Here is a 24,574-nt window from a genome sequence, read left to right on the forward strand (position 1 = left end):
CTGGGACCCCAACCTTTTATCCTGGCTTTTATCCTCTGTCCCTCAGATATCCCACCTCACCCTGTTGCCCATGAGTAGAGCCACTTTGGATCAGAGCACATTTTCTGGGCCAGCACCCTTTTTTTTGAGACTGCAGTGATTTCATTTTTAAAAATACCCTCTGGCATCTTTTAAACAAACCCTGCCTGTAGAAAACTAGTGCAGCAAACAGGAAGTGTGAGGAGTCTTCTTCCCTGACAGGAAGGTTTTGGATAATGTGGGGCAGGAGTCTTCAAATGCAGGACCCCATCCTCTGCTGGTGCAGTCCCAGGGAGGAGGCAGTGCATACACAGGTGGAGCCAAGGAGAGAAGCCTCTGGAAGCGAGAGAAAGAAGTTCTGGCCCTGTGGCTGCTCCCCAAAACTGGCGCAGAGTTTGACATCAAAATGCAAAATGGGGGGCAGTGGGGGCAGCTGGGGCAGAGCTCCTGGTGGCCGCCCCAGAGATGGACATGGCAGCCAGGTTTTGCCACAGAGATAATTGGATTCTGTCCTGCGGCCGTTTCCTTGACAACTACCAGTAACAGAGGCAGAGATAGCGAGAAGACAGAGTTGAGCGGGTGGAAGAAAAGCCTGGGGTGGGGAGTGACCGAGCAAGCAGCTTTTTTTTGGGGGGGGGGGGAAATACAGGAGTATAAAAACCTTTCCTCACAATTTCATCACACCTTACATTTTGTAGAGTCTCCTCCAGAGATTTCAGGAATGTAATGTGCGAGATTGAGCCCCCTGGTGGGACTTTCACCTCCCTCCCTCTTCCCCTTGTTATCTTACCAATGGGGAAATCGTAGAATTGTAGAGTTGGAAAGGGCCCCAAGGGTCCTCTTGTCTAACCCCCTGCAATGCAGGAAGTTGTGCCCTGGTTCTCTGGGGCAGGGGAGCCTGTTGCCTGCAAGATCCCATTCTGACTCATAAAACTAAAAACAGAATCGAAATCAGCAACATATATAGAACAATGAGACATCATAAGGAAATTTCTGCGTGTACGTAAAACCTACTTCTGAATTAAATTAGGTAAATTATAATACACCCATTTCCTATTATTGCAGATATTTCATTATTAGTTGTGTCTCTACTTTCTTTATTACAGGTAATGGAAATAATAATAATAATAATAATAATAATAATAATAATAATAATAATAGACAAGTTTGTATAAGCCAGACCACACTATATGCACACACTCTCCCCTGCTTGCCCTCATTCTTCTGCTATTATTACTATTACTAAATTTATTTATATCCTGCCTTCTTTCCAGACTGGGACTCAAAGGCAGTTTGCAGAAATCAAAACAACACAGATAAAATACAAAAAGCTAAAAACCTATAAAACGTGATGGTTAGAAAGTAATTAAACTCTAGCAGAAATTAAAGCCAAGTAGAAAACAAGTCTATTAAAACACAGACAGTAAAATCAGCACAGCACTATTAAAAGCCACTTCCTTAAAAAAGAAGAAAAAGCAACAGTCAGTTCCCAAAGGCCTGTGAGAACCTAGGAGTCTTCAGCTGCCAGAGGAAGGACAACAAGGAGGGAGCCAGTCTGGCTTCTCTAGGGAGGGAATTCCAAAGCCTGGGAGCAGCTACCGAGAAGGCCCTGTCCTGCGTCCTCACTAAGCGGGACTGTGAGGGTGGTGGGACTGAGAAGAAGGGCTTCCCCCGATGAACTCAGAGCCCAGGCTGGTTCATATGGAAGAATACAGCCCTTCAGGTTGCCACCCAGGTGGTCCCTGCAGATCGTGACTATTATATCAGGGCTGGCAGGAGAGAAAATTCAGCGGCCCATTTGGCGGTTGTCCAGGACAACCAGCAGTAAAAGCGTTTGAAAGGTGACCCCAATTTCTCTCTTTTCCTCCAGGGGAGCTCTACAGAGCCTCTTTGAGGAAGCACCGCTATCCTGCGCAAGGCAGCATCGAGATCCACGAGGAGAGTGAGGTGAGCCATGGCCATATCGCACTTCAGGAAATAAACAGGCAGTGTGTGGGAGAGGGGCAGGAGGAGGGTGGGGGTGGGCTCCGCAGAGGAAAGTTTTGGACGTCATGGGGTGTGGGGCTCTCTTTGATTTCTCCTGGTTTTTATTGTGGGGAGGGTAATAGAATTGTAGGAATGTAGGATTGGAAGGGAACCCCAAGGGTCATTTAGCCCAACCCCCTTCAGTGCAGGAATCACAGCTCAAGTTTTCCTTTGCAGATGGCCATCCAAACTCTGTTTGAAGGTGCCTTACGAACTGTTGAGAGAGTTGGGTATGTTTAGCCTGGGAAAGAGAAGACTGAGAGGAGATATGATAGCCACCTTCGAATATCTAAAGGGTTAAAGGAAGAGGGGAAAGAAGGTTTTCTGCTGCTCTAGAGGGGAAGAACCGAACCAGTAGTAGATTCAAATGACAAGAAAGGAGAATCTGGCGAGCATTGGGAATAACTTTCTGAGGGTAAGAGCTGTTTGACAGAGGAACGTCAGCAGGTGGCAGGCTCTCCTTAGTTGGAGGTTTATAAACAGAGATTGGATGGCCACCTGCCAGGGATTCTTGAGCTGGGATTCCTGCATTGCAGGGGGTTGTAATAGATGGCCCTTGGAGTTCCCTTCCAGCCCTGCAACTCACTCATTCCCTGTAGAATGCACTGCCACAAGGCTCTTTGGTTTTTCTCACGAGGTTTCCATTGCCCCTTGACTCCAAAACAAGATCTGCTCAGGCCTTTATCCTCAGATTGGTTTGCTCTTCTAGGTAGGTACATAGCTTGGTTCACTTTTCTCTCTCTCTCCCCAGGAAGGAGGTCAGCAGCAGAACTGCAAAACCCACGTCTTGATCCTGGTCCTGCATGGCGGCAACATCCTGGACACGGGCGGCGGGGAGCCCAGCACCAAGATGGGTGACATCAACACCTTCACGTTGGTGTTCGAGAAGGTGACACGGGCCCACTTCCCGGCTGCCCTGGGCCACATCCTGATCAAGCTTGTCCCTTGCCCAGCTGTCTGCTCAGAGGCCTTCTCCCTCATGGCAAAGTGAGTTTTCTGTGGGTTTTTGGCTGTCGTGTTGCATTGTTCAGTCAACTAGTCCTGAGTGAGGAAAGGGGAAACCTTCTCCCTTAGGCTCAGCCTCCCACCTGGGAAATGGGAACAGCCAGGATCTCCTTCGCAGGCTTCTATTGTATGGACAAATAAATACTGCAAACAGTACTGGGTGCCTCACCTTGAAAAGGATATTGTGGAGCTGGAAAAGGTTCAGAAAGGGGCAAGCAAAATGATTGATAGAGCGACAGGCCCATAAGGAAAGGTTGCAGTGTTTGAGACTTTTTAGCTTTGGAAATAAGTTGATCAAGAGGAGATATTGATGTTGTTGTTGTTGTTTAGTCGTTCAGTCGTGTCCAACTATTCGTGACCCCATGGACCAGAGCATGCCAGGCATTCCTGTCTTCCACTGCCTCCTGCAGTTTGGTCAGACTCATGTTGGTGGCTTCAAGAACACTGTCCAACCATCTCGTCCTCTGTCATCCCCTTCTCCTTCTGCCCTCCATCTTTCCCAACATCAGGGTCTTTTCCAGGGACTCTTCTCTTCTCATGAGGTGGCCAAAGTATTGGAGCCTCAGCTTCAGGATCTGTCCTTCCAGTGAACACTCAGGGCTGATTTCCTTCAGAATGGATAGGTTTGATCTTCTTGCAGTCCATGGGACTCTCAAGAGTCTCCTCCAGCAGCATAATTCAAAAGCATCAATTCTTCGACAATCAGCCTTCTTTATGGTCCAGCTCTCACTTCCATACATCACTACTGGGAAAACCATAGCTTTAACTATACGGACCTTTGTCAGCAAGGTGATGTCTTTGCTTTTTAAGATGCTGTCTACGTTTGTCATTGCTTTTCTCCCAAGAAGCAGGCGTCTTCTAATTTCGTGACTGCTGTCACCATCTGCAGTGATCATGGAACCCAAGAAAGTGAAATCTCTCACTGCCTCCATTTCTTCCCCTTCTATTTGCCAGGAGGTGATGGGACCAGTGGCCATGATCTTAGTTTTTTTGATGTTGAGCTTCAGACCATATTTTGCGCTTTCCTCTTTCACCCTCATTAAAAGGTTCTTTAATTCCTCCTCACTTTCTGCCATCAAGGTTGTTTCATCAGCTTATCTGAGGTTGTTTATATTTCTTCTGGCAATCTTAATTCCGGTTTGGGATTCATCCAGTCCAGCCTTTCGCATGATGAATTCTGCATATAAGTTAAATAAACAGGGAGACAATATACAGCCTTGTCGTACTCCTTTCCCAATTTTGATATAATGGAGGTGTATAAAATTAATGCGTGGCCTGGAGAAAGTGGATAGAGAAAAGTTTTCCTCCCTCTTGACACCAGAACTCATGGACGTCCAGTGAAGCTGAAAGTTAGAAGATTCAGGACAGATATAAGAAAGTCCTTGTGCATGCAGTGTATTGTTGAACTATGGAACTCTCTCCCACTGGGAGCAGTGATGGCCACTAACTTGGATTGCTTTGAAAGAGAATTAAACGGTATAATGAGGAGGATAATATGGCTACTGAAATCTACTAGCCACGGAGGCTATACTCTGCCTCCACAGTTGTGATAGCTCAGTCGGTAGAGCATGAGACTCTTAATCTCAGGGTTGTGGGTTTGAGTCCCATGTTAGGCAAAAGATTCCTGCATTGCAGGGGGTTGGACTAGATGACCCTTGGGGGTCCCTTCCAACACTACAATTCTATGATTCTAGCAACGCTTCTGAATACCAGTTACTGGAAACCACAGGAGAGGGGAGGGCTCTTGTGCTCAGGTCTTGCTTGCTGGTTTCCCGTTGGGGTGTCTGTTTGGCCGCTGTGAAAACAGGGTGCTGGGCTAGATGGCGAGACACGTCTGGATTAGAAGTGCTGGATTCATAAAGAGAAAACAAATAGGAGTGATTTTAAGCTGGTGGCAATTTTCATAGCAAGTTAACACGAGCGATCCTTCAGCTCCACTTAGCAAGCTGCTCAATCTATGGCGTTCAGCCCTGCTCACTGCCTCTGGCTTTTTGGAGGCTCCTGCGGGGATCTCTCTGTGCACAAATTTATGGAACGGCAAAGCTTCTGTGTGGCATTTCCAGTGAAAAATGAGACCCCGTTAAGCAAAAAACGCCTCTGCTTAGGATGAAATATTTGGCTTTTGCTCTGCTGCGTTTGGGCTGATATTTAGTGCTTCTCTCACAGCAGAGCTAAAACAATCTGCTTACCCATGAAGCCACCAGCTAAGTCTTCGTGGAAAAGAGGGTGGGGGAGATATACAATGATTTCCAGCCTGCCTCCCTGTTTTCTCCTTTTTCATCCATGTGACATGTCTTTGTTACCATAACAAATCCTACATTTTTGTTTTTCAAGAAGCCTTTGGGAAAATTTGCATCATTTCTGCATGTTCCCCTCTGCGAAATTTGCATGTCTGTATGTGCTTTATTCTCAAACAGGCATTTGAATCTCAAATGTGATTATTATTTTTTTGGTACATAGAGTCCCCAAAGTGAATGATTAACTGCATTATGATCCATGTCTTAGTTCGAGAAATGCAAATCCGGTCGATTTCATAGAATCATAGAATCATAGAGTTGGAAGAGACCACAAGGGCCATCCAGTCCAACCCCCTGCCAAGCAGGAAACACCATCAAAGCATTCCTGACAGATGGCTGTCAAGCCTCCGCTTAAAGACCTCCAAAGAAGGAGACTCCACCACACTCCTTGGCAGCAAATTCCACTGTCGAACAGCTCTCACTGTCAGGAAGTTCTTCCTAATGTTTAGGTGGAATCTTCTTTCTTGTAGTTTGAATCCATTGCCCTGTGTCCGCTTCTCTGGAGCAGCAGAAAACAACCTTTCTCCCTCCTCTATATGATATCCTTTTATATATTTGAACATGGTTATCATATCACCCCTTAACGTTCTCTTCTCCAGGCTAAACATACCTAGCTCCCTAAGCCGTTCCTCATAAGGCATCGTTTCCAGGCCTTTGACCATTTTGGTTGCCCTCTTCTGGACACATTCCCGCTTGTCAGTATCCTTCTTGAACTGTTGTGCCCAGAACTGGACACAGTATTCCAGGTGAGGTCTGACCAGAGCAGAATATAGTGGTACTATTACTTTCCTTGATCTAGATGCTATACTCCTATTGATGCAGCCCAGAATTACATTGGCTTTATTAGCTGCTACATCACACTGTTGACTCATGTCAAGTTTATGGTCTACAAAGACTCCTAGATCCTTTTCACATGTACTGTTCTCAAGCCAGGTGTCACCCATCTTGTATTTGTGCCTTTCATTTTTTTTGCCCAAGTGTAGTACTTTACATTTATCCCTGTTAAAATTCATCTTGTTTGCTTTGGCCCAGGTCTCTAATCTGTTAAGGTCATTTTGAAGTGTGATCCTGTCCTCTGGGGTATTAGCCACCCCTCCCAATTTGGTGTCATCTGCAAACTTGATCAGGATGCCCTCAAGCCCATCATCCAAGTCATTGATAAAGATGTTGAATAAGACTGGGCCCAAGACAGAACCCTGTGGCACCCCACTTGTCACTTCTCTCCAGGATGAAGAGGAGCCATTAATGAGTACCCTTTGGGTTCGGTCAGTCAGCCAGTTACAAATCCGCTGAATGGTAGCATTGTCTAGCCCGCATTTTACCAGCTTCTTTACAAGAATATCATGGGGCACCTTGTCAAAGGCCTTGCTGAAATCAAGATAGGCTACATCTATCCCAACCCTTTGGAATGCAGGAACCACAGCCAAATCATCCTTGACTGTTGGCAATGCAATGTCTGTTTGGAAACCTCCAAAGAAGGAGAGCCCATTCCACTGTCAAGCAGCTCTTGCCATTGGGCAGTTCTTCCTAATGTTTATTTAGAATCTACTTTCTTGCCATCTGAATCCATTGTTTCAGGTCCTACCCGCCGGTGCAGCAGAAAACAATCTGGCTCCATCTTGTCACCTGCCAATGGGCGGCTGGCGTGAGCCTCGTACCCCTGTTGTTTGGGTCCATTTCTAATGCATTGCTGGGAGGAGCTGGACTAGTTTACCCTTCCAACTTTACAATTCTGTGATTCTAGGATTCTTTCATAGAATCATAGGTGTCTAGGGTTGCAAGGGACCACAAGGGTCATCTATTCCGACCCCCTGCAACGCATCATCTTTGGCCCAAATGTTAGGCTTGTACCCATTACCCTATGATTAAGGGTCTCATGCTCTTCTGACTTGAGACGTTGAAGGCGGGAGCGTTCAAGAGATTCAGGTCACAGAGTTAACATATACTGTAGCTCTGCACAAGCTATGATTAAAATCTTTCGAAGAATAATTTTCAGCAATCATTCTGTGAGCAGTGAAATAAAATCCAGAGCCCAGGCTGCTCCTTCCTCTGCCCTCAAAACGCCATCACATCACCATAATTGGTAGTTATGGAACGGGCGCCCATGTCAAAGCATCTCTCCTGCCCTAATTGGCGTTTTCTGCTGCTGCGCCTTCAGCGACATTAATTGAGTTAAACTGCTTTGTAAATAATTAGAGACCACCTTGTCCTGTTTGTGTTCCTCTTTGTGCCATCCAATCAAGGGTATCTCCCAGATCAGTTTGGCCAGAGGCAACCATGTCAGGTCTCCAAAGAAGGGAAACCAGGTTTCCTCCAGAGAGGAGGCCAGTATTCAGGACAGAGAAAGGAAAGTCCTTCCTCACTCAGTGCAGAGTTAAAACTTTGGAAGGCAGTCACCACCAACAATTCATGCAGGAGGAGAGGGCGATCAAGGGCTACAGGATGGCTATGCTCTCGGGCTGTCATACGTCCAGATTTCCCCAGACATTACCGAGATTTCAAAGACAGAATTGACGTCCGGGGGGGAATTTCCGAAAGGCAGCGCTTTGTTCTGGATCTTTTGGGGTGTCCTGGTTTTTTTACTTTTTGAAATATGGCAACCGTGCTTTGCTCTGCCTTCATAGTCAGAGGCAGCGATGCTTCTGAATACCAGTGGCTGGAAAGTACAGGAGGGGGAAGTGCTCCTGTGCTTGAATTCGACTTGCTGGTTTCTTACTTGGGTCTCTGGTTGGCCACTGTGAGGACAAGGTGCTGGACTAGATCGGCCATTGGCCTGATCTTGCAGGCAGCTCTATGTTCTTACGTTAAGAGAATACTGAAGGAGGCTGGCCAGTCTTTCCATTGGGATGGAGCCAAAGCGACTCTTTCTGCCCTGGGGGATCCAGCCTCTCGGCCAGTCGTAGGACAGTGTCAGCACCTGGATCTTCCATGGAAGAGATCTGCAAATAGCAAGAAAACCCATCCTGAATAGGGGTTGGACTGGATGTCCTTTAGGAGTCCCCTCCAACTTTACAGTTCAGGGATTCTGTGAACATGACCGAGGATCAGAGCCCATTTTCAGGCCCACTGCTCTGTGGCAATCATTGTGGCAAAATAAGCTTTAAGTTTTGCCAGTACTGCTGTTGCCTCCACACCGTGGTGGCATTTCGAGTGGTGAGATGCCTGTTGAATGCAGGTTTGGGGAGCCCCAGCTGTGATTCCTGCATTGCAGGAGGTTGGACTAGATGACCCCGGGGTTCCCTTCCAACTCCACAATTCTATGATTCTAAGAACTCTCAAAACCTCCTGGTGACCAATTCCTGGAGGACACTTTGCAGATAAGACTTCTCGCATTCCTGCCAAGATGGACTCAACACCTTTGGCTGAGTTGGAGATGGATGCAGTTTGGACACAGTTGCTAGAGGCTCTGTTGTTATGGATACCTTTTCAGCTTGTGCAACCTGGACCAACTCCCTAGTGGGAGGAGGCTTCCTGTCTGGACACCAGACCCTTCCCCATCAAGTCTGCATCAAAAGGCAAATCCTACCTATGGCAAATCTACCTTTCCTCAGGATCACCAGCTGCCTTGGAAGCAGCGTTCTTGCAAGGCCGTTTAGAAATCTTGCATAGCAAAAGCTGCTTCCTTAGGGACAGGTGCTGAGCACACCTGTGTGAGCAAGGGGTGGGGGGTGTTCCTTACACTCTGCAAAGGGCACCTGCTGTGGTTGGCTTGCTTACTTGAGCCACCTAGACCTCACTTGCAGAGCCAGTGTGGTGTAGTGGTTAAGAGCGGTAGACTCGTAATCTGGTGAACCGGGTTCACATCTCCGCTCCCCCACATGCAGCTGCTGGGTGACCTTGGGCTAGTCACACTTCTCTGAAGTTTCTCAGCCCCACTCACCTCACAGAGTGTTTGTTGTGGGGGAGGAAGGGAAAGGAGAATGTTAGCCGCTTTGAGACTCCTTCGGGTAGTGATAAAGCGGGATATCAAATCCAAACTCTTCTTCTCTTCTTCTTCTGCTCTTGCACATTCTCTCTTTCATGGGGCAGAGGCTTCTTGGTGGTGGGCTGCATGGATTTCCTAGGTGGTGGACTGCTCATCTTCTGGCCCTGCAAGGCCATAGCTGAGCGGTAGAGCACCTGCTTTGCATGCAGAAGGTCCCAGGTTCAATCCCCAGCAGCATCTCCAGGGAAAAGATTCCTGTTTGAACTTCTGGAGAAACTGCTGCCAGGCAGTATGGACAGTACTGAGCCACATGCACCAATGGCCTGACTCCGTATCAGGCAGTTTCCTATGATTCTGTGCTCTGATGGCACTCATTCCACAGCCATTGCTTCAGTCCACTCCATTTTCTCATCTGAGCTGTGCGTTTGACTTATTTTCTTAGATATTCTAACTCTCCCCCCCCCGAGACCTTTTCATACCTGTTGTGTCTCAAAGGGGCCCTTTCAAAGTGGCCACATTAGGCGGACGGATCCAGCAGGAGCGGTTGGGCTGTTTTGGAGGCCGAACATCTCAGGCACTGGAGTCTTTTGGATAGATTTGGAGGACGAGAGCAGAGTGCTGACTTACGCGGTTCATCATAACAGAGATCCCAGCCCTGGGGTTCTGCAGAAGGAGCAGGTGGCAATAGGGAACCAATAGCCAAGGCTGGGCAATGCCGACCCCTTGTGGCAACAGGCATAATCATTCTTTAGGTTCGATTTACGGATTCTTTAGCTGTGATTCCTGAATCGCAGGTGGTTAGACTAGATGGAGCCTTGGGTACTTTCCAGCTCTATGACTCACTGGTGGCTTTTAATCAGGGGTTGGAAGGCCACCTCTGAGGGATTCTTGAGCTGTGATTCCTGCACTGCAGGGGGTTGGACTGGATGGCCCTTGGAGCACCCCTCCCTACTCTGCAATACTATTATGATCCTAACAAAATAAAAAACTCTTTCCAGTAGCACCTTAGAGACCAACTAAGTTTGTTCTTGGTATGAGCTTTCGTGTGCATGCACACTTCTTCAGATATTATGATCCTATCTGCAAATATTTAGGGTCTGGCCAATACAAAACCAATATGGATAACAACTTCAGAGAAGAAGGAAGATATCTCTGAGCATGCCCATGTAACACACCTCAGCAAAAACATTTCCAGCATCACATCTCCAGCATTGACCTGTATCATACAGCCCCTTTCTGTAAGAACATGCATTAGTTCTAAACAAAACTAATTCTTAAATGAATAAAACTTCTTTGGCTTTGGGAGGTCTTGAAGCACAAGGTGAGTCTCAGCAATACAGACAAATTGATCAGGTCTTGAACGTACGTGGGAGAAAGACCTGCACATGCAAACCAAGGATTCTAAATCGTATGCACTTTGGTCATCTAAACCATATAGGCCAGTCCCAGCTTATGTGTTCCAGGAAAATCCTACACAGAAGGAACTGTACACCAGTGCAAACTGCCCATATGATGTCAAAATATTCTCAGAACTCTTGGGAGGGGCTGTGGAAGAAGAGACAGCATTTCTCACTTGTGGTGGGACTGCCCACAAGTATTCAACTTCTGGACAATGGTTTGTCAGGAAACGACCGGAATACTCAAACGTCCCATTCCATCTTTGTTTATTAAACCTGTGGGATGATCAGCTGAAAGGTTTTAGCTCTCAGGAACCCTTGACGTGGATGATGTCAGCTGTCGCAACCTCACTTTCCCCCAAATGGAAACCTTGCAGGATTTCCATGTTTCGCTTTGTTATTAAAATATGTGGAGTTTAGCATTAGCTGAAAAACAACAACTCATAAATTATGTGTTGCCAAAGGCTCGGAGGACCCTGGAAAATTCTGCACTGGTTGGTGGGATTTTGTCTTATATGCAACAAATACAAACACACAGGACTCCTTCTGCACAGCATAACGTGTAATTTGGCCTTCATCGGAGGTTAGGGTGGACTTTGCTCCATATTTTCAAAGCGTAGTGTCCCCCCCCCCAGTTCCCTTCTCTCACACACGCAGTTCCAATTTTGTTAAATTCCATATGTATGTTCCAATTCCTTCCTTCCTCGCTTGTACAGATATTTTTTTTAAAATAAAACTTGCATTCCAGGGACAATTGCCGTATCATAAATGTAGAGAAAAACTTTGATATAAGCAAACCATGGGCTCCCCTTCCCTCACCATCTCTTTCACCAAATTAAATCCCCTCTCAATCCAAACCTTTTAAATCCTTGTAAACTGGGTTTATTTTTGCAGTTTCTTATCTTACCATCTCCAGTGCACACCTGCAATTTACTCCCATTAAAAAAAAACACCAATTAGCAGGATAACCTGTGCCTCCAGGAATGGGATGTGGGTGGGTGGGATGGGTCACAGCAGCCAGAGTGCTCCATGCACCCAGTGCCTTTGCCTGCCCTCGTATTCCATGGGGAAGTGAGTGCCAGACCACCAGGCAAACTACGGGTGAGAGCCAGGTTCCTCTTCCAACCGAAGAGGAATGCAGAAAATGCAATTCCCCCATCATTTTCTGATTATTTGTTTTGCTTCAATAAATCTTTTTGTTTGTTTTAAAGAGAATCTGAAAATAAGTAATACAGATGAGGATCCTGGTGTCAATGGCCCTTGTGATTTCGCACCTGCTTTGTAGCCCTGGCTAATTCCCTGTGCTGTCCCTTTTCTTACCCCCTTGTCCCCCACCCCCAGCCTGAATCCCTACAGCTATGATGAGACCTCCCTGAGCAGCAGCGAAGACCACATCCCTCTGGCTGCCTTACCACTGCTGGCCATCTCCTCCCCGCAGTACCAGGATGCGGTTGCCATGGTGATCAGCCGAGCCAACCAGGTTTACAATGAATTTCTCAAGTCTCCTGACGGGAGTGGATTTAACGGGCAGGTATGATCATGCCTCTCTTGGATGGAGAGCACGATGGCCAGGGTTTAATGGGATCAGCCAGTCCACAGACGGCAGCTTTGCTTAAGGTTCTTCCCTCTAACCACTGGGCATTTCTCTCTCCCTTTCTCTCTTCCATACTTTGAACTTGTGTGTTCCTTTTCTTTAAATGGAATCAAGGCAACTGGAAACTACACAGAAATCTGCCTTATACACAGTGGAAAATAAATTTTAACTTACAAAGTTTTGGCCTTGTAAGCACACTGCAGTTAAAACTCCTTCCCGTGGGAAGCAGTGATGGCCACCAACCTGGATGGCTTTAGAAGAATCCTCTTTTAAATTCACGGAGGAGGAGAGCGCTCTCCAGGGCTAGTAGCCAGGATGGCAACACTCTGCCTTCGCATTTGGAGGCAGCGATGCTTCTGAATGCTGGTTGCTGGAAGCGGCAGCAGGAGAGAGGGCTGCTGTGCTCAGGTCCTGGGTGTGGGTTTCACCTTGGCTGGCCATTGTGAGAACAGGATGCTGGACTAGATGGACCATTGGCCTGATCAAGCACGGATCTGCTTACATTCTTATGTTTTCACGTCACCTGAATCCTCCTGTCTCCGTGTGTTGTGGTGGAGGCTCTCTTGACTTCTGTTGATGGGTTTGGGGATTGTTTGAGTCTTTGTGTGTGTGTGTGTGTGCATGCTGGGTGGTGGGTCCAGATGAGGCCTCTGGGACTTTGCTGCGAGGTGATGCCCTACCAACTTGGCTGCCCTTCTCTTCTCCTTCCCCTTCCAGGTGTGCCTCATTGGGGACTGCGTGGGAGGAATTATGGGCTTCGATGCCATCTGCTACAGCACCGGCTTGGCAGATGAAAGTCAGTCCAGCAGCAGGAGAGGCAGTGCCAGCAGTGCCCAGGTACAGCCCCTTCCTCTCGGGAGTGGGATGGAGGGCGGGAGTTGGGACTGGCACGCTTCCTGAGAGAGCCCAGGCACCCTTGTGCTTGGGAACCCCAGTGATCCTCCTATCCACTGAAAAAGCACATTGAGGAAGCTTTGGAGGCGAAACAATGGTTGCAGCTGCACCTGTTGAATTTCTGTCCGTCAGACTACTATTAAGGGTAGCAGAATAGGATACTAAGAAAAATTGCAAGCCTTTTTGCAAGAGGCCCAGAGACCCAATATAAGGTGGTGTGGTATAGAGGTTAGCGTGTGGGGCTAGGACCTGGGAGAGACCAGCATTTGAATCTCCACTCAGTCATGAAGCTCACTGGGTGTGGCCTCAGGCCAGTCAGCCACTCACGGCCTAAGCCTACCCTGCAGGGTTGTTGTGAGGTTAAAATAGGGGGGACCACATGCACCACCTTGAGCTTCCTCTTAGGAAAATGTGGGATGTAAATGTAATAAAATAAATAAATCAGTTACTGGAAGCCACAGGAGGGGAGAGTGTTGCTCTTTTGCTAAGGTCTTGCATGTGGGCTTCCCATTGGGGCATCTGGCTGGTCCCTGTGAGAACAGGACACTGGACTAGATCCAGTAGATTCTTCTCATGTTCTTATCCCTGCTTTATCCCACTCTTTCCCTGCCACTATAAACCTGTCCAAATTTTGGGAGTAGATTTTCATGGCTGTACATTGGCGATTTTTGCACCATGAATGCCCCCTAGTGGATGAAGGCCTCTACATAACAAGATTCCAGATCCTCTTGTGTCCCATCATGTTCTCTCTTCCCTTTTGAGCACCCCTGCCCCCAGGGTCGTCCCAACGGCAACCCAATATTCCCTTTTGCTGACTTCTCTGTCCCTTCAGGATAATCTCCTCTCAGGCGAAGACTCCAACCTGGGGGAGCTGAAGCGTCTCAGCAAGAGCAACATTGACATCTCTGGGATGATGGAGGACGAGGAGCCCCGGCAACCGTTGCCGCGGAAACAAAGCGACTGCTCCAGCTACGAATGTGATGCCATTACGCAGCATCACGCCTTCCTCTCCAGGTAAGGAAGAGGGAGAGAGGAGGAGAGGCAGCCTCAGGTGGGTCCATCCAGGAGCCTGGAGGCCAAAGTTCTATGAGCACCTGGGAGCAGTTCCTATTCATGTCGTTGTTTAGTTAATTATTTGCAAGTTTTAAATGTTTCTTTATTCAAGAAAGGATGCAATCTTCAACAAGATAAAAGACTAAAGAAGGAAATAAAGAGGACCATGCAACTGAACTAGGATTAAAATTAAACATGCACACAAAACAAATTTGGGCCTTTTTGTTCACAAACCCCATGGTGCATCAATAAAACCGCTACGACATTTGTAAAGCTTGTGGGAATGTTTAGGAGTGTGGATGATGATATATTATTTTATATATCTCAATCCCAGTTTGAGTTAACAAGCTCCAAACTTAGCAGAGTTCCATTCCCTTTTAAAACACACACACAGCAGACGCGCTTGCACAGGCTTGCTAAAGCCTCTATAAGAAATATATATTCCTGGTATATTCCCCTTCTTCCCTCTTAAAAGTAATGACACAACACAGTACTGTTTATAAGATATAAAAGAGTTTACTTACAAGCATCCTGAGCTACAGCATACAGTCTCAGAAAGGCAGACAGGCTTAGATAAATGTATTTACATGTAGTGAAGCTGATTCCATAGGGGAACAGGCTTCACCTCTGCTCTTCTCAGCTGCAAGCTGAGAGAGAGCATCCTGCTTGTTCAAGAGACGAGGCAAAATGGAGAATGGTCTTTGGGATCTTGTTCCCAGGTAAGACCACACCTACTTCTGGTTCCTGTAACTCAGTCCAGGTAAACAGGAAGTTAAGCCTGGAGGACTGAGTTACCTTCATGTCCACTCTAGCAGTGTTGGGTTTGGCTGCTCTGTGTTTACATCCCACAAAGCTAAGAGGATCTGGTATAGTTTCAAAATGTATGAGAGCTGACCTCCTGCTTTGCAGGGGCTTGGGCTAGATTGCTGTTGGGGTCCATACCAACTCTGCAATTCTATGATTCTGTTAGTGGGAATGTAGAATTGTAGAGTGGGAAGGGACACCGAAGGTCGTCTAATCTGACCTCCTGGAATCCAGGAATTGCAGCAGAAGAATCCTTGATAGGTGGCTATCCAACCTCTGCTTAAAAGCCTCTGATAGAGGAGAGTCCACTACCTTCCGAGGGAGTCCGTCCCCTGGCTGAACAACTCTTACTCCCAGAATGTTCTTCCTAAAGTTGGGGTTGACTTTCTTCTCATTCAAATCCGTTGGTTTGGGTCGTCGTCGTCGTCCCCACCCCAGAGCAACAGGAAACAAGTTTGCTTGATATTTCATGTGACAGCCCTTCAGATATTTGAAGATGGCTATCATGTCACCTCTCCATCTTCTCTTCTCCAAGCTAAACATACCCAGCTCCCTCAGCTATTCCTCATAAGGCTTGGTTTGCAGACCCTTGATCCTCTCGGTCTCCCTCCTCTGCACAACGTTCATCTTCCACGTTCTTCTCCCTCTCCCTCTCTCCCCTGCAGCATCCACTCCACAATGATGAGTGAGGATGCTGATTTCCCTCCTGAGACCTCTGCCAACCTGTTGGATGTCAACCTGGGACGCTTTGACTTTGAAGTCTCTGATTTCTTCCTCTTCGGCTCCCCACTTGGTTTGGTGCTTGCCATGAGGAGGACGGTCCTCCCCGGCCTGGAAGGTGAGCCCAGTTGCTTGGGGGTAGGTGGAAAATTACCTGGAGGGGTGCTAAGGGGGTAGTAGGGGGGCTCTGGAGGTGGCCCCCTTCAAGCGCACCAACCACTTCTTTATGACTGATCAGCCTTAGAGCCTTGAACAAAACACATTCCACACTTCTTCCTCAATTTTTTTTACTGCTGTTAGCGCTTTCAACACTACTTCCATTGGTCACATTTGTTTGTATTTACGGTGCCGAGTTGTCACAACATAGCCAATTTCCGGTAACAGCTATTGATTTTCCTATAAATTAGTAACTGTACATCTGTGGTAGGTGAAGGTTTGCATAGAGAATCATAGAATTGTAGAGTTGGAAGGGAACACGAGGGCCATCTAGTTCAACCCCCTGCAATGCAGGAATCACTTGCCCAACATGGAGCTTGAAACCACAACTCTGAGATTAAGAGTCCCGTGCTCTACTGACTGAGCTCTCCAGCTTTTTGGTAAGTAGTCATATGTAAATAATCTAAATATACAAACACTCTGAAGGCTCTAAATTTCCTTCACCCTCACATTTCCATTAGTAAGGATGTGTAAAAAATATTTTTCATGCAATATTCTTTGCTGCATATTCTTTCTTTTAGCTGCAATGTCAGAGCATATATTTATTTTCTGAATGAATGAATGAATGAATGTGCAATTAATTGTTACTGTGTTGAATGATGCAGATGCAGAGAGGATTATTATTAATCTGGAAAAAGAAAAATTCTGCTGTTTATGGGATGCACCCGCTCATTCAAGAATCCACTGGGCTGCCCCATATCTCCATTTGACAGCTCAAAGCTGACCCCATCCTGCCTGCCCCCACCTCTGCTGAAGCCTCTCTGGGAATGTAGGGACAAGCTTGGCAGCTGTTTCTGTCCTGCTTCAAGACATTTTGTGAGCAATTTCTGATGATTCTGGGGTTCCTCCCTCCCCTCCCTCTCTCCCCCTTTCCAGCCTCCCAGGTGCATCCCGCCTGCAGCCAGGTCTACAGCCTTTTCCACTCTGCGGACCCTTCTGCTTCCAGGCTTGAGCCCTTACTGGAGAACAAGTTCCACCTCCTGCCTCCATTTACAGTCCCGAGATACCAGCGATACCCACTGGGAGATGGGAGGTCCCACCTCTTAGGTACTTCTCATATTTCTCTTGTTCTCCAATTTTATTGGTTTGTTACCTCAAAAAGTGCAAATATAACAACAAATGAAAGAGGACAAAGAATCATAAAAATTCTTCTAGTGTATACATACAGCATCAAAGCCCGGAAGGGCAGAAGTATAAAGAGAGAGCACATCTCCAAAGGGATAATAAAGTATTAACCTCATACAAAGAGCCAGTGTGGTGTAGTGGTTAAGAGTGGTAGACTCATAATCTGGGGAACCGGGTTTGCATCCCTGCTCCTCCACATGCAGCTGCTGGGTGACCTTGGGCTAGTCACACTTCTCTGCAGTCTCTCAGCCCCACTCACCTCACAGAGTGTTTGTTGTGGGAGAGGAAGGGAAAGGAGAATGTTAGCCGCTTTCAGACTCCTTCGGGTAGTGAAAAGCGGGATATCAAATCCAAACTCCTCTTCCTCCTCCTCCTCCTCCTCCTCCTCCTCCTCCTCCTCCTCCTCCTCCTCCTCTTCTTCTTCTTCTTCTTCTTCTTCTTCTTCTTCTTCTTCTTCGCAAACATTAAAAATAAAAACGATTCTCTACCTGTGAGTCCCATCATTCTTGAGAATAAAGTTTCTATGTAGACTTAAATGAGACGTTTGCATACCCTGGTGGCACTGAGTAGCCATGTGCCGCAATATTCGTATAAGAAATAAAACCATGCCTTTCCTACTATAAGGTGACTTGCAAAAATAGCTGAAAACAATAGATAGATAGATAGATAGATAGATAGATAGATAGATAGAGTGGTACCTTGGTTCTCGAATGTCTTAGTCGCTGAACAAATCGGCTCCCGAGCGCCACAAAACCGGAAGTAAGTGTTCCAGTTTGCGAACGTTTTTCGGAAGCCGAACATCCAGCGCTGCTTCTGATTGAGTGCAGGAAGCTGCTGCAGCCAATTGAAAGCTGTGCCTTGGTTTTCGAACAGTTTCGGGAGTCAAACAGACTCCTGGAATGGATTAAGTTTGAGAACCAAGGCACCACTGTAGGTACTGTAGGTAGGTAGGTAGGTAGGTAGCAAAAGGCTGTAATATCAGATAAGATAGTGGCAAAACAGTAGCCTAAAAGACTTCTGTTTTCCCCAAATACTCAGCCAAAGGGAGGCATCTCACGAACACATGGGGTTTTGGGGGGGTGGGGGTGGGGACTGGAATAACACCTTCTGTCACCTGATCGCTCTCTCTCTCTCTCTCTCTCTCTCTCTCTCTCTCTCTCTCCACCCCCTGCAGCGGATGTCCTCCACTGCCACAGTGCCCTGTTTGCTGAAGATAGTTCTGCAAAGCTGCCCTCCTTCTCCTTGGCAGGGGTCTCTGAGCCCCCCAACGCCACTCTAGCGAAGGGGCGGCGAGGGAGCACCGGCAGCAGTGACAGCGAGAGTTCTGGGTCGAGGGAGAGTTTGCTGCCTGCCAGCGTGACCCAGAGTGAGTCCCGCCCTCTGGGGTTTAAGGCAGGAGATCTCTCTCTCTCTCCCCCCCCCCCCATTTCTGGCTGTTCCAAAAATGGGAATCCAGGGTTCAGGGAAGGAACCTTTGGGGCACAGTCTTGCTGATGCTGACCTCCTTTGTTTCCCTGCAGTCACATCTAAATGGTGGGGGGCAAAGAGGATAGATTATGCCTTATACTGCCCAGACGTCCTTACGGCTTTCCCCACCGTGGCTCTCCCCCATCTCTTCCACGCCAGCTACTGGGAGTCCACAGACGTGGTTGCCTTCATCCTCAGACAGGTGAGAGGGCCACTTTTTCTCCTCCTCCTCCTCTACCTTTGGGCGGACGTAGAATGGAGGGTGGGAGAACCATGGAACCTCGGAGGGGGGAAAAGGTGGAATATAAATGTAATAAAAAAACAAATAATTAACGCCTTGGGATCAGTTTATCTGCAACATTGGCTCAACCAGTTTGATCGGCCAAACTAGCACTGTTTGCAAGTGCCACGCAACACCCATACTGCATTTGTAAGCAATCGATCCTTTTGTGTGGCAGCACCTGCCCTATGGAACTCCCTGCCTGTTGACCCCAGGCAGGTGTCTTCACTTTGCTCTTCTTGGCGCCTGCTAAAAACATTCTTGGTTAGAGAAGTCCACCGAGATGTTTAGAAAGCTGGTGCGAGTTTTAACCTGTTTTTAACTTTTTGAATGTCTTAAATCATTGTTGTTAATTTTTATTATCCATAATTTCATTGTTTCATATATATATATTTGCAAAACCTTTTTTAATGAATTGTATGACTTTTATGAAACAGAATGGATAAATAAATAAATAGATCAGGGCGCCTTGAAATTCCTTGTTCCACGCGTGCAACAACCTAGTTGAATCCCACCCATTATTATTTTTTAAAAAAACAATGCCGTCTTACATGGCTGTTTCTGCCCCCGAGGCCACCGTCCCTCTCAGACGCTCACATTTCATTTCAGGTGATGAGATTTGAAACCACCACTGTCAAAGAGAGTAACAGTTTGGACCCGGCGATGCTCAGTCCCTCGAACCCACGAGAGAAATGGCTGCGCAAGAGGACCCAAGTCAAACTGAGGGTGATGAGCGCCATTCATTCATTCATTCATTCATTCATTTTATTTGTATGGTGTTTTTCCACACATAAGAGAGAAATACCCACTGCAGCTTACAACAAAGAAACCAGGAGTGCATTTCCTTCCTTTTCAGAATGTGACTTCCAACCACAGATCGAACGACGTCATCGCGGCTGAAGATGGCCCCCAGTCCCTGGTTGGCCGCTTCATGTACGGCCCCCTTGACATGGTGGCCCTGACGGGAGAAAAGGTAAGCCCTCCCGGTCTTCATTCTTTCTGCTAAGGTTAATTGGAAACACAGGGGTGTGTCAGCCGTGCGGTAAAAGATGCTTGAGAAAGGGACTTCTCAGACGTTCTCAGACGGGGGCTTCTTGCTGGTGGGACGGCAGAGGAAGAGCATTTTCAGCAGGTTCTGTATTGCACCAAAGTGCAGCATCTAAGGGAAGCAGCTCCTGGGTGGGAACCCTTCGCTGGCAGCTTTGATTTAATGCCACATTTAAATTTGCCTCTTCCTTTGCATCTCTCTTCACCTGGGCAAAATTGCAGCACTCAAAGCTGGGAAGTAAAGTGGGGAAAGGGACTGGTGCTGCCTCCCCACTAATAATAATAATAATAATAATAATAATAATAATAATAATTACAGTGGTACCTCAGGTTAAGAACTTAATTCGTTCTGGAGGTCCGTTCTTAACCTGAAACTGTTCTTAACCTGAAGCACCACTTTAGCTAATGAACCGCCAGAGCACAATTTCTGTTCTTATCCTGAAGCAAAGTTCTTAACCTGAAGCGTTATTTCTGGGTTAGTGGAGTCTGTAACCTGAAGCGTATGTAACCCGAGGTACCACTGTGTTATTTATATACCACCCTATACCTGGGGGTCTCAGGGCAGTTCACAGAACAAAATCAACATATAAAACCATAAAATACCTAATAAAAATATTTTTTAAAACAACCCAGTAGCCTTCCCTTCCCCCCAAACCACCCACATTTTAAAAGGGCATAGGATGTAAATCGGATCAACCAAAGGCCTGGTTAAGAAGGAACGTTTTTGCTCGGCGCCTAAAGGTGTATAATGAAGGCGCCAGGCGAACTTCCCTGGGGAGAGCATTTCACAGACGGGGAGCCACTGCAGAGAAGGCCCCGTTCTCGTGTTGCCACCCTCCAGGCCTCTTGAGGAGGGGTCACATAAAGGAGGGCCTCAGAAGATGATCTCAGGGTCCGGGTAGGTTCATATGGAAAGAGGTGGTCCTTGAGGTATTGCTGTCCTGAGTCGTTTATAGGTCAAAACGAGCACTTTGAATTGGGCCCAGAAACTAATTGGTAGCCAGTGCAGTTAGACCAGGATCGGTATAATATGCTCAATCCTTCTTTCTCCAGTGAGCTCCGGTGAATTCTGCACCAGCTGAAGTTTCCGAACCATCTTCAGAGGCAGCCCTATGTATAACGCACCAATATCACAGCCTGGTGCTGCTTGCCACTAACGTTGCCTCCCTCTCCTCTTCCACTGCAGTCTGGGGCTTATGAGAGTTGTACTCCATGAATATCTGGTCGTAGGGTGCTTGTGACACAGACCTGGTGGTGTCCCAATAGAGAAGAACGGCTGGGGAGTGTATGTGGGGGGGGGGAGTCTCAGGAGGAAAAGCTGTGGGTCTGTTGCCCCTGCACCACAACATCCAGGAAGGATCGTCTGGTGCTCTTCTGGAGCCTCCAGGCCCAGAGGCATTCTATCTACATTCCTAGCATTTGGCCCCTGTGAGAATAGCGTGCTGGACCAGACGGGCCACCAGCTTGACCCACCAAGGTTCACCTTTCGTTCTTATGTGCTCCTGCTCTCTGACTGGATAACAGGAAGTACATCCAGGTGTTCTCTTCCTCCTCCAGGTTGACATCTTCATTATGACAGAGCCCTCTTCTGGGCGCTGGGTCTACTTTGACACGGAGATCACCAACAGCAGCGGGAGGGTCTCCTACAACTTCCCTAAAGAGAAGAGGCTGGCAGTGGGTGTCTACCCCATCAAGATGGTGGTCAGGTAAGGCCCAGGGCTTGGGAGGTTCTGGGAAGGGTGTCTGTGTGCCATGATGAGGGTGGCGGCGCAGAATCCAAAGAAATGCTCAGTGGTTGGAGAGAACACGGTACTTGCTTTTTGCCCACTTCAGGGGCGACCAGAGCACAGCCGTCAGCTACCTCACTGTCCTCCCCCGGGGGATGGAGTGCGTGGTTTTCAGCATCGATGGGTCCTTCGCAGCCAGTGTCTCCATCATGGGCAGTGACCCCAAAGTCCGGGCCGGTGCAGTCGACGTTGTCAGGTGAGGGTCTCCCAACAAATTATTCTGTGGACAGAATTAATCCATATTCAGGCTGGGTGGAGGCTCAGTTGACCTTGAGAAGCCCCAGAGGCTGGATAATGAGAACAGGCCAATGGATCGGGCCAAGGACCCACCCAGTCCAACATCCTTTTCTTCCAGTAGCCACCCGGAGGCCTGTGGGAAACCATCAAGCAAGACCCGAGCACAAGAGCCCCCTCCCCGCCTGCGGTTTCCAACAACTGGAATTCAGAAGCATTGCTGCCTCCAGCTGTGGAGGCAGAACATAACCATCTTGGCTACTAGCCATTGATAGCCTCCTCCTCCTCCTCCATGAATTTGTCCAATGGTCTTTTAAAGCCATCCAAGCTGGTGGCTATCACTGCCTCCTGTGGCAGGGAGTTCCATAGTTTAACTTCATGCTGTGTGAAGGAGGACTTTCTTTTATCTGTCCCGAATCTCCCAGTGTTCATTGGACAGCCCCAATTTCTAGCTTAACAAGAGAAGGAGGAAAACTTTTTTCTTCGTTACTAAAGTATATCTGAAATGAATGCAGAAGAGAGGGAGAGAGGAAGTCCCCCCAATTAAGATATAAAATAAGATTAAGATAGTTAAATAGGTGTTTTATGTAATTTTTGTGTTTTGTATGAGTTTTCTTTGTTTTATTTTTTGTAGTATGTATACTTTTTTGTAATTTGTATGTTTGTATTGTTTTTATTTGTTTGTTAATTTTTTTGAAATACCAATAAATTCTTATTAAAAAAAGAAAAGAAAACTTTTTTCTTCCCTCTTGCTCCATGCCTTGCGTAATTTTGCAAACTTCTATCATGTTGCTTCTTATTTGTCCTTTCTCCAAATCGAAAAGTCCAAAATTCCACAACCTAGCGGAGTCCTTCCATCCACTTTTTCATTTGGGTTGCCCTTTTCTGAACGTTTTCCAGCTCTAGAAAATGATCCCCTTCTCTCTCTGTGTGTGTGTGTGTCCCCTGCATATTGCAGACACTGGCAAGACCTGGGCTACCTGATCATCTACATCACAGGGCGCCCGGACATGCAGAAGCAGCGGGTCGTCTCCTGGCTCTCTCAGCACAACTTTCCCCAAGGGATGATCTTCTTCTCGGATGGGCTGGTCCACGACCCCTTGAGGCAGAAGACCATCTTCCTCCGTAACCTGGTGCAAGAGGTAGCTGACAAATGGGTTGGGACTTCTGCTCTTGAGGGTTTTGGGAATGGAGGGTGGGGTGGGGGATACAAATGCAATAAGCAAACAAACAATATACTGTATATATCTATATATCTACACAGCATATATAGCTATATTCAAGCAATCCTCCTTGATATAATGCATTATTTATTTTTATTTTTTAAATAGACACATTTACTGGCCCACAAGTATATGTGTTTTTGGCCACTTTTCTGTTGTTGGATAACTTCACTCCAAAATCCAGACAAGTGAGAGTTTTGTTTCAGTTTGCAAAATTGTTTCAGGAAGTTCAGATCAAATCCACACCCATCCTTAGTTCGGGTTGGGGCAGAGGGCTTTGCCGACTGGGCACTGACCTTCCGGTTCAGCTGGCGCCAGCGTTGGCTTGGATGAATATCTCTTGTTCAGTCCTGATGCTTCAAACTGCCTGCAGGGGCAAATTTTGGACATTAGGAGCATAGGAACATAAGAACATATGAAGAGCTTGCTGGGACAGGCCAGCAGCCCATCTAGTCCAGCATCTCACAGTGGACAATCAGATGCTTGCAGGAAACCAGTAAGCAGGATCCTAGCCCAAGAGCCCTCTCCCCTCCCATGGTATTCAAAAGCATTGCCACCTCCAGCTGTGGAGGTAGAGCACAGCATGTCTAGCAGCCATTGGTATCCCTCTCCTCCATGAATTTGTCTCTCGTATACCCCTGGCCCTGGAGAGAGTACTGAGAGCAGGTCCATAGCAGCAAACGAGAATCCCTCTGGGGTTGGTGCTTCAAGGCCTGAAATAAGTGAGTTGAAGAGGCAATGCGATGAAAAGGGGCTGAAGCTTTGCCATTTCTCCATCCTCTCCTAGTGCCACATCAAGATCTGTGCTGCCTATGGCTCCATGAAAGACATCTCTGTTTACAACGTCCTGGGTCTCTCCCCCTCCCAGATCTACATCGTAGGACGGCCAGCAAAGAAATATCAGGCTCAGTGCCAGGTGACTTTGTTGTTTCTTTGTTTAGAGCAGTGGTCCCAAAACCCTTGGGGGCCGCCACCCCCCTTTGGTTCCATCAGTTCATCCCTAGTGCTCCCTGTGATATATATATATATATATATATATATATATATATATATATATATATATATATATATATATATATATATATATATATATATATATAAGCATCATTCATAATATCGCTTTACATGATCCACTAAGGACGATAATAACCCAATGAATGAACGAGTCAGTTTATTTCGGTGTCTGACCAGGGTGAGCAACCCAAAACAGTTGCACTTAATTGCACATTTATTCAAAACCCCATAAAAAAGTATTTTTCGGAATAGCAGTTTGTGCAACCCACCGAGCAAAGTAATAATGCAGCACACAGTTCAAGGCAATAAGAATTAATTGCACGTTTATTCAAAATCCAAATGAAACTGTTTAGTTTAATGGAGTAAGCAAACTGGATGAAATTGATCCAGTGCCCCTCTACTATCTGCTTGCCTCTTAGCCACCCCCCTAGGGAATCCTGCTGCCCCCC

At 47.1% G+C, this 24,574-nt stretch overlaps 1 protein-coding gene across 1 annotated transcript in view; it reads left to right on the forward strand.

Moving 5' to 3' along the window:
• Positions 1-24,574, forward strand: part of PITPNM3 (PITPNM family member 3) — a 73,312-nt gene that overhangs the window by 43,949 nt on the left and 4,789 nt on the right. The window contains exons 5-19 of the mRNA XM_033171909.1: positions 1,889-1,965; positions 2,795-3,030; positions 12,009-12,198; positions 12,979-13,098; positions 13,988-14,169; positions 15,678-15,850; positions 16,825-16,995; positions 18,248-18,439; positions 18,594-18,742; positions 19,430-19,546; positions 19,677-19,793; positions 21,425-21,573; positions 21,701-21,850; positions 22,847-23,030; positions 23,899-24,027. Of these exons, the coding sequence (XP_033027800.1) occupies positions 1,889-1,965; positions 2,795-3,030; positions 12,009-12,198; positions 12,979-13,098; positions 13,988-14,169; positions 15,678-15,850; positions 16,825-16,995; positions 18,248-18,439; positions 18,594-18,742; positions 19,430-19,546; positions 19,677-19,793; positions 21,425-21,573; positions 21,701-21,850; positions 22,847-23,030; positions 23,899-24,027 (2,336 nt within the window). The remainder of the gene's footprint in view (positions 1-1,888; positions 1,966-2,794; positions 3,031-12,008; positions 12,199-12,978; positions 13,099-13,987; positions 14,170-15,677; positions 15,851-16,824; positions 16,996-18,247; positions 18,440-18,593; positions 18,743-19,429; positions 19,547-19,676; positions 19,794-21,424; positions 21,574-21,700; positions 21,851-22,846; positions 23,031-23,898; positions 24,028-24,574) is intronic.

This window comes from Lacerta agilis, chromosome 15, assembly GCF_009819535.1.
Source record: "Lacerta agilis isolate rLacAgi1 chromosome 15, rLacAgi1.pri, whole genome shotgun sequence".
In the NCBI taxonomy this organism is placed as follows: Eukaryota; Metazoa; Chordata; class Lepidosauria; order Squamata; family Lacertidae; genus Lacerta; species Lacerta agilis.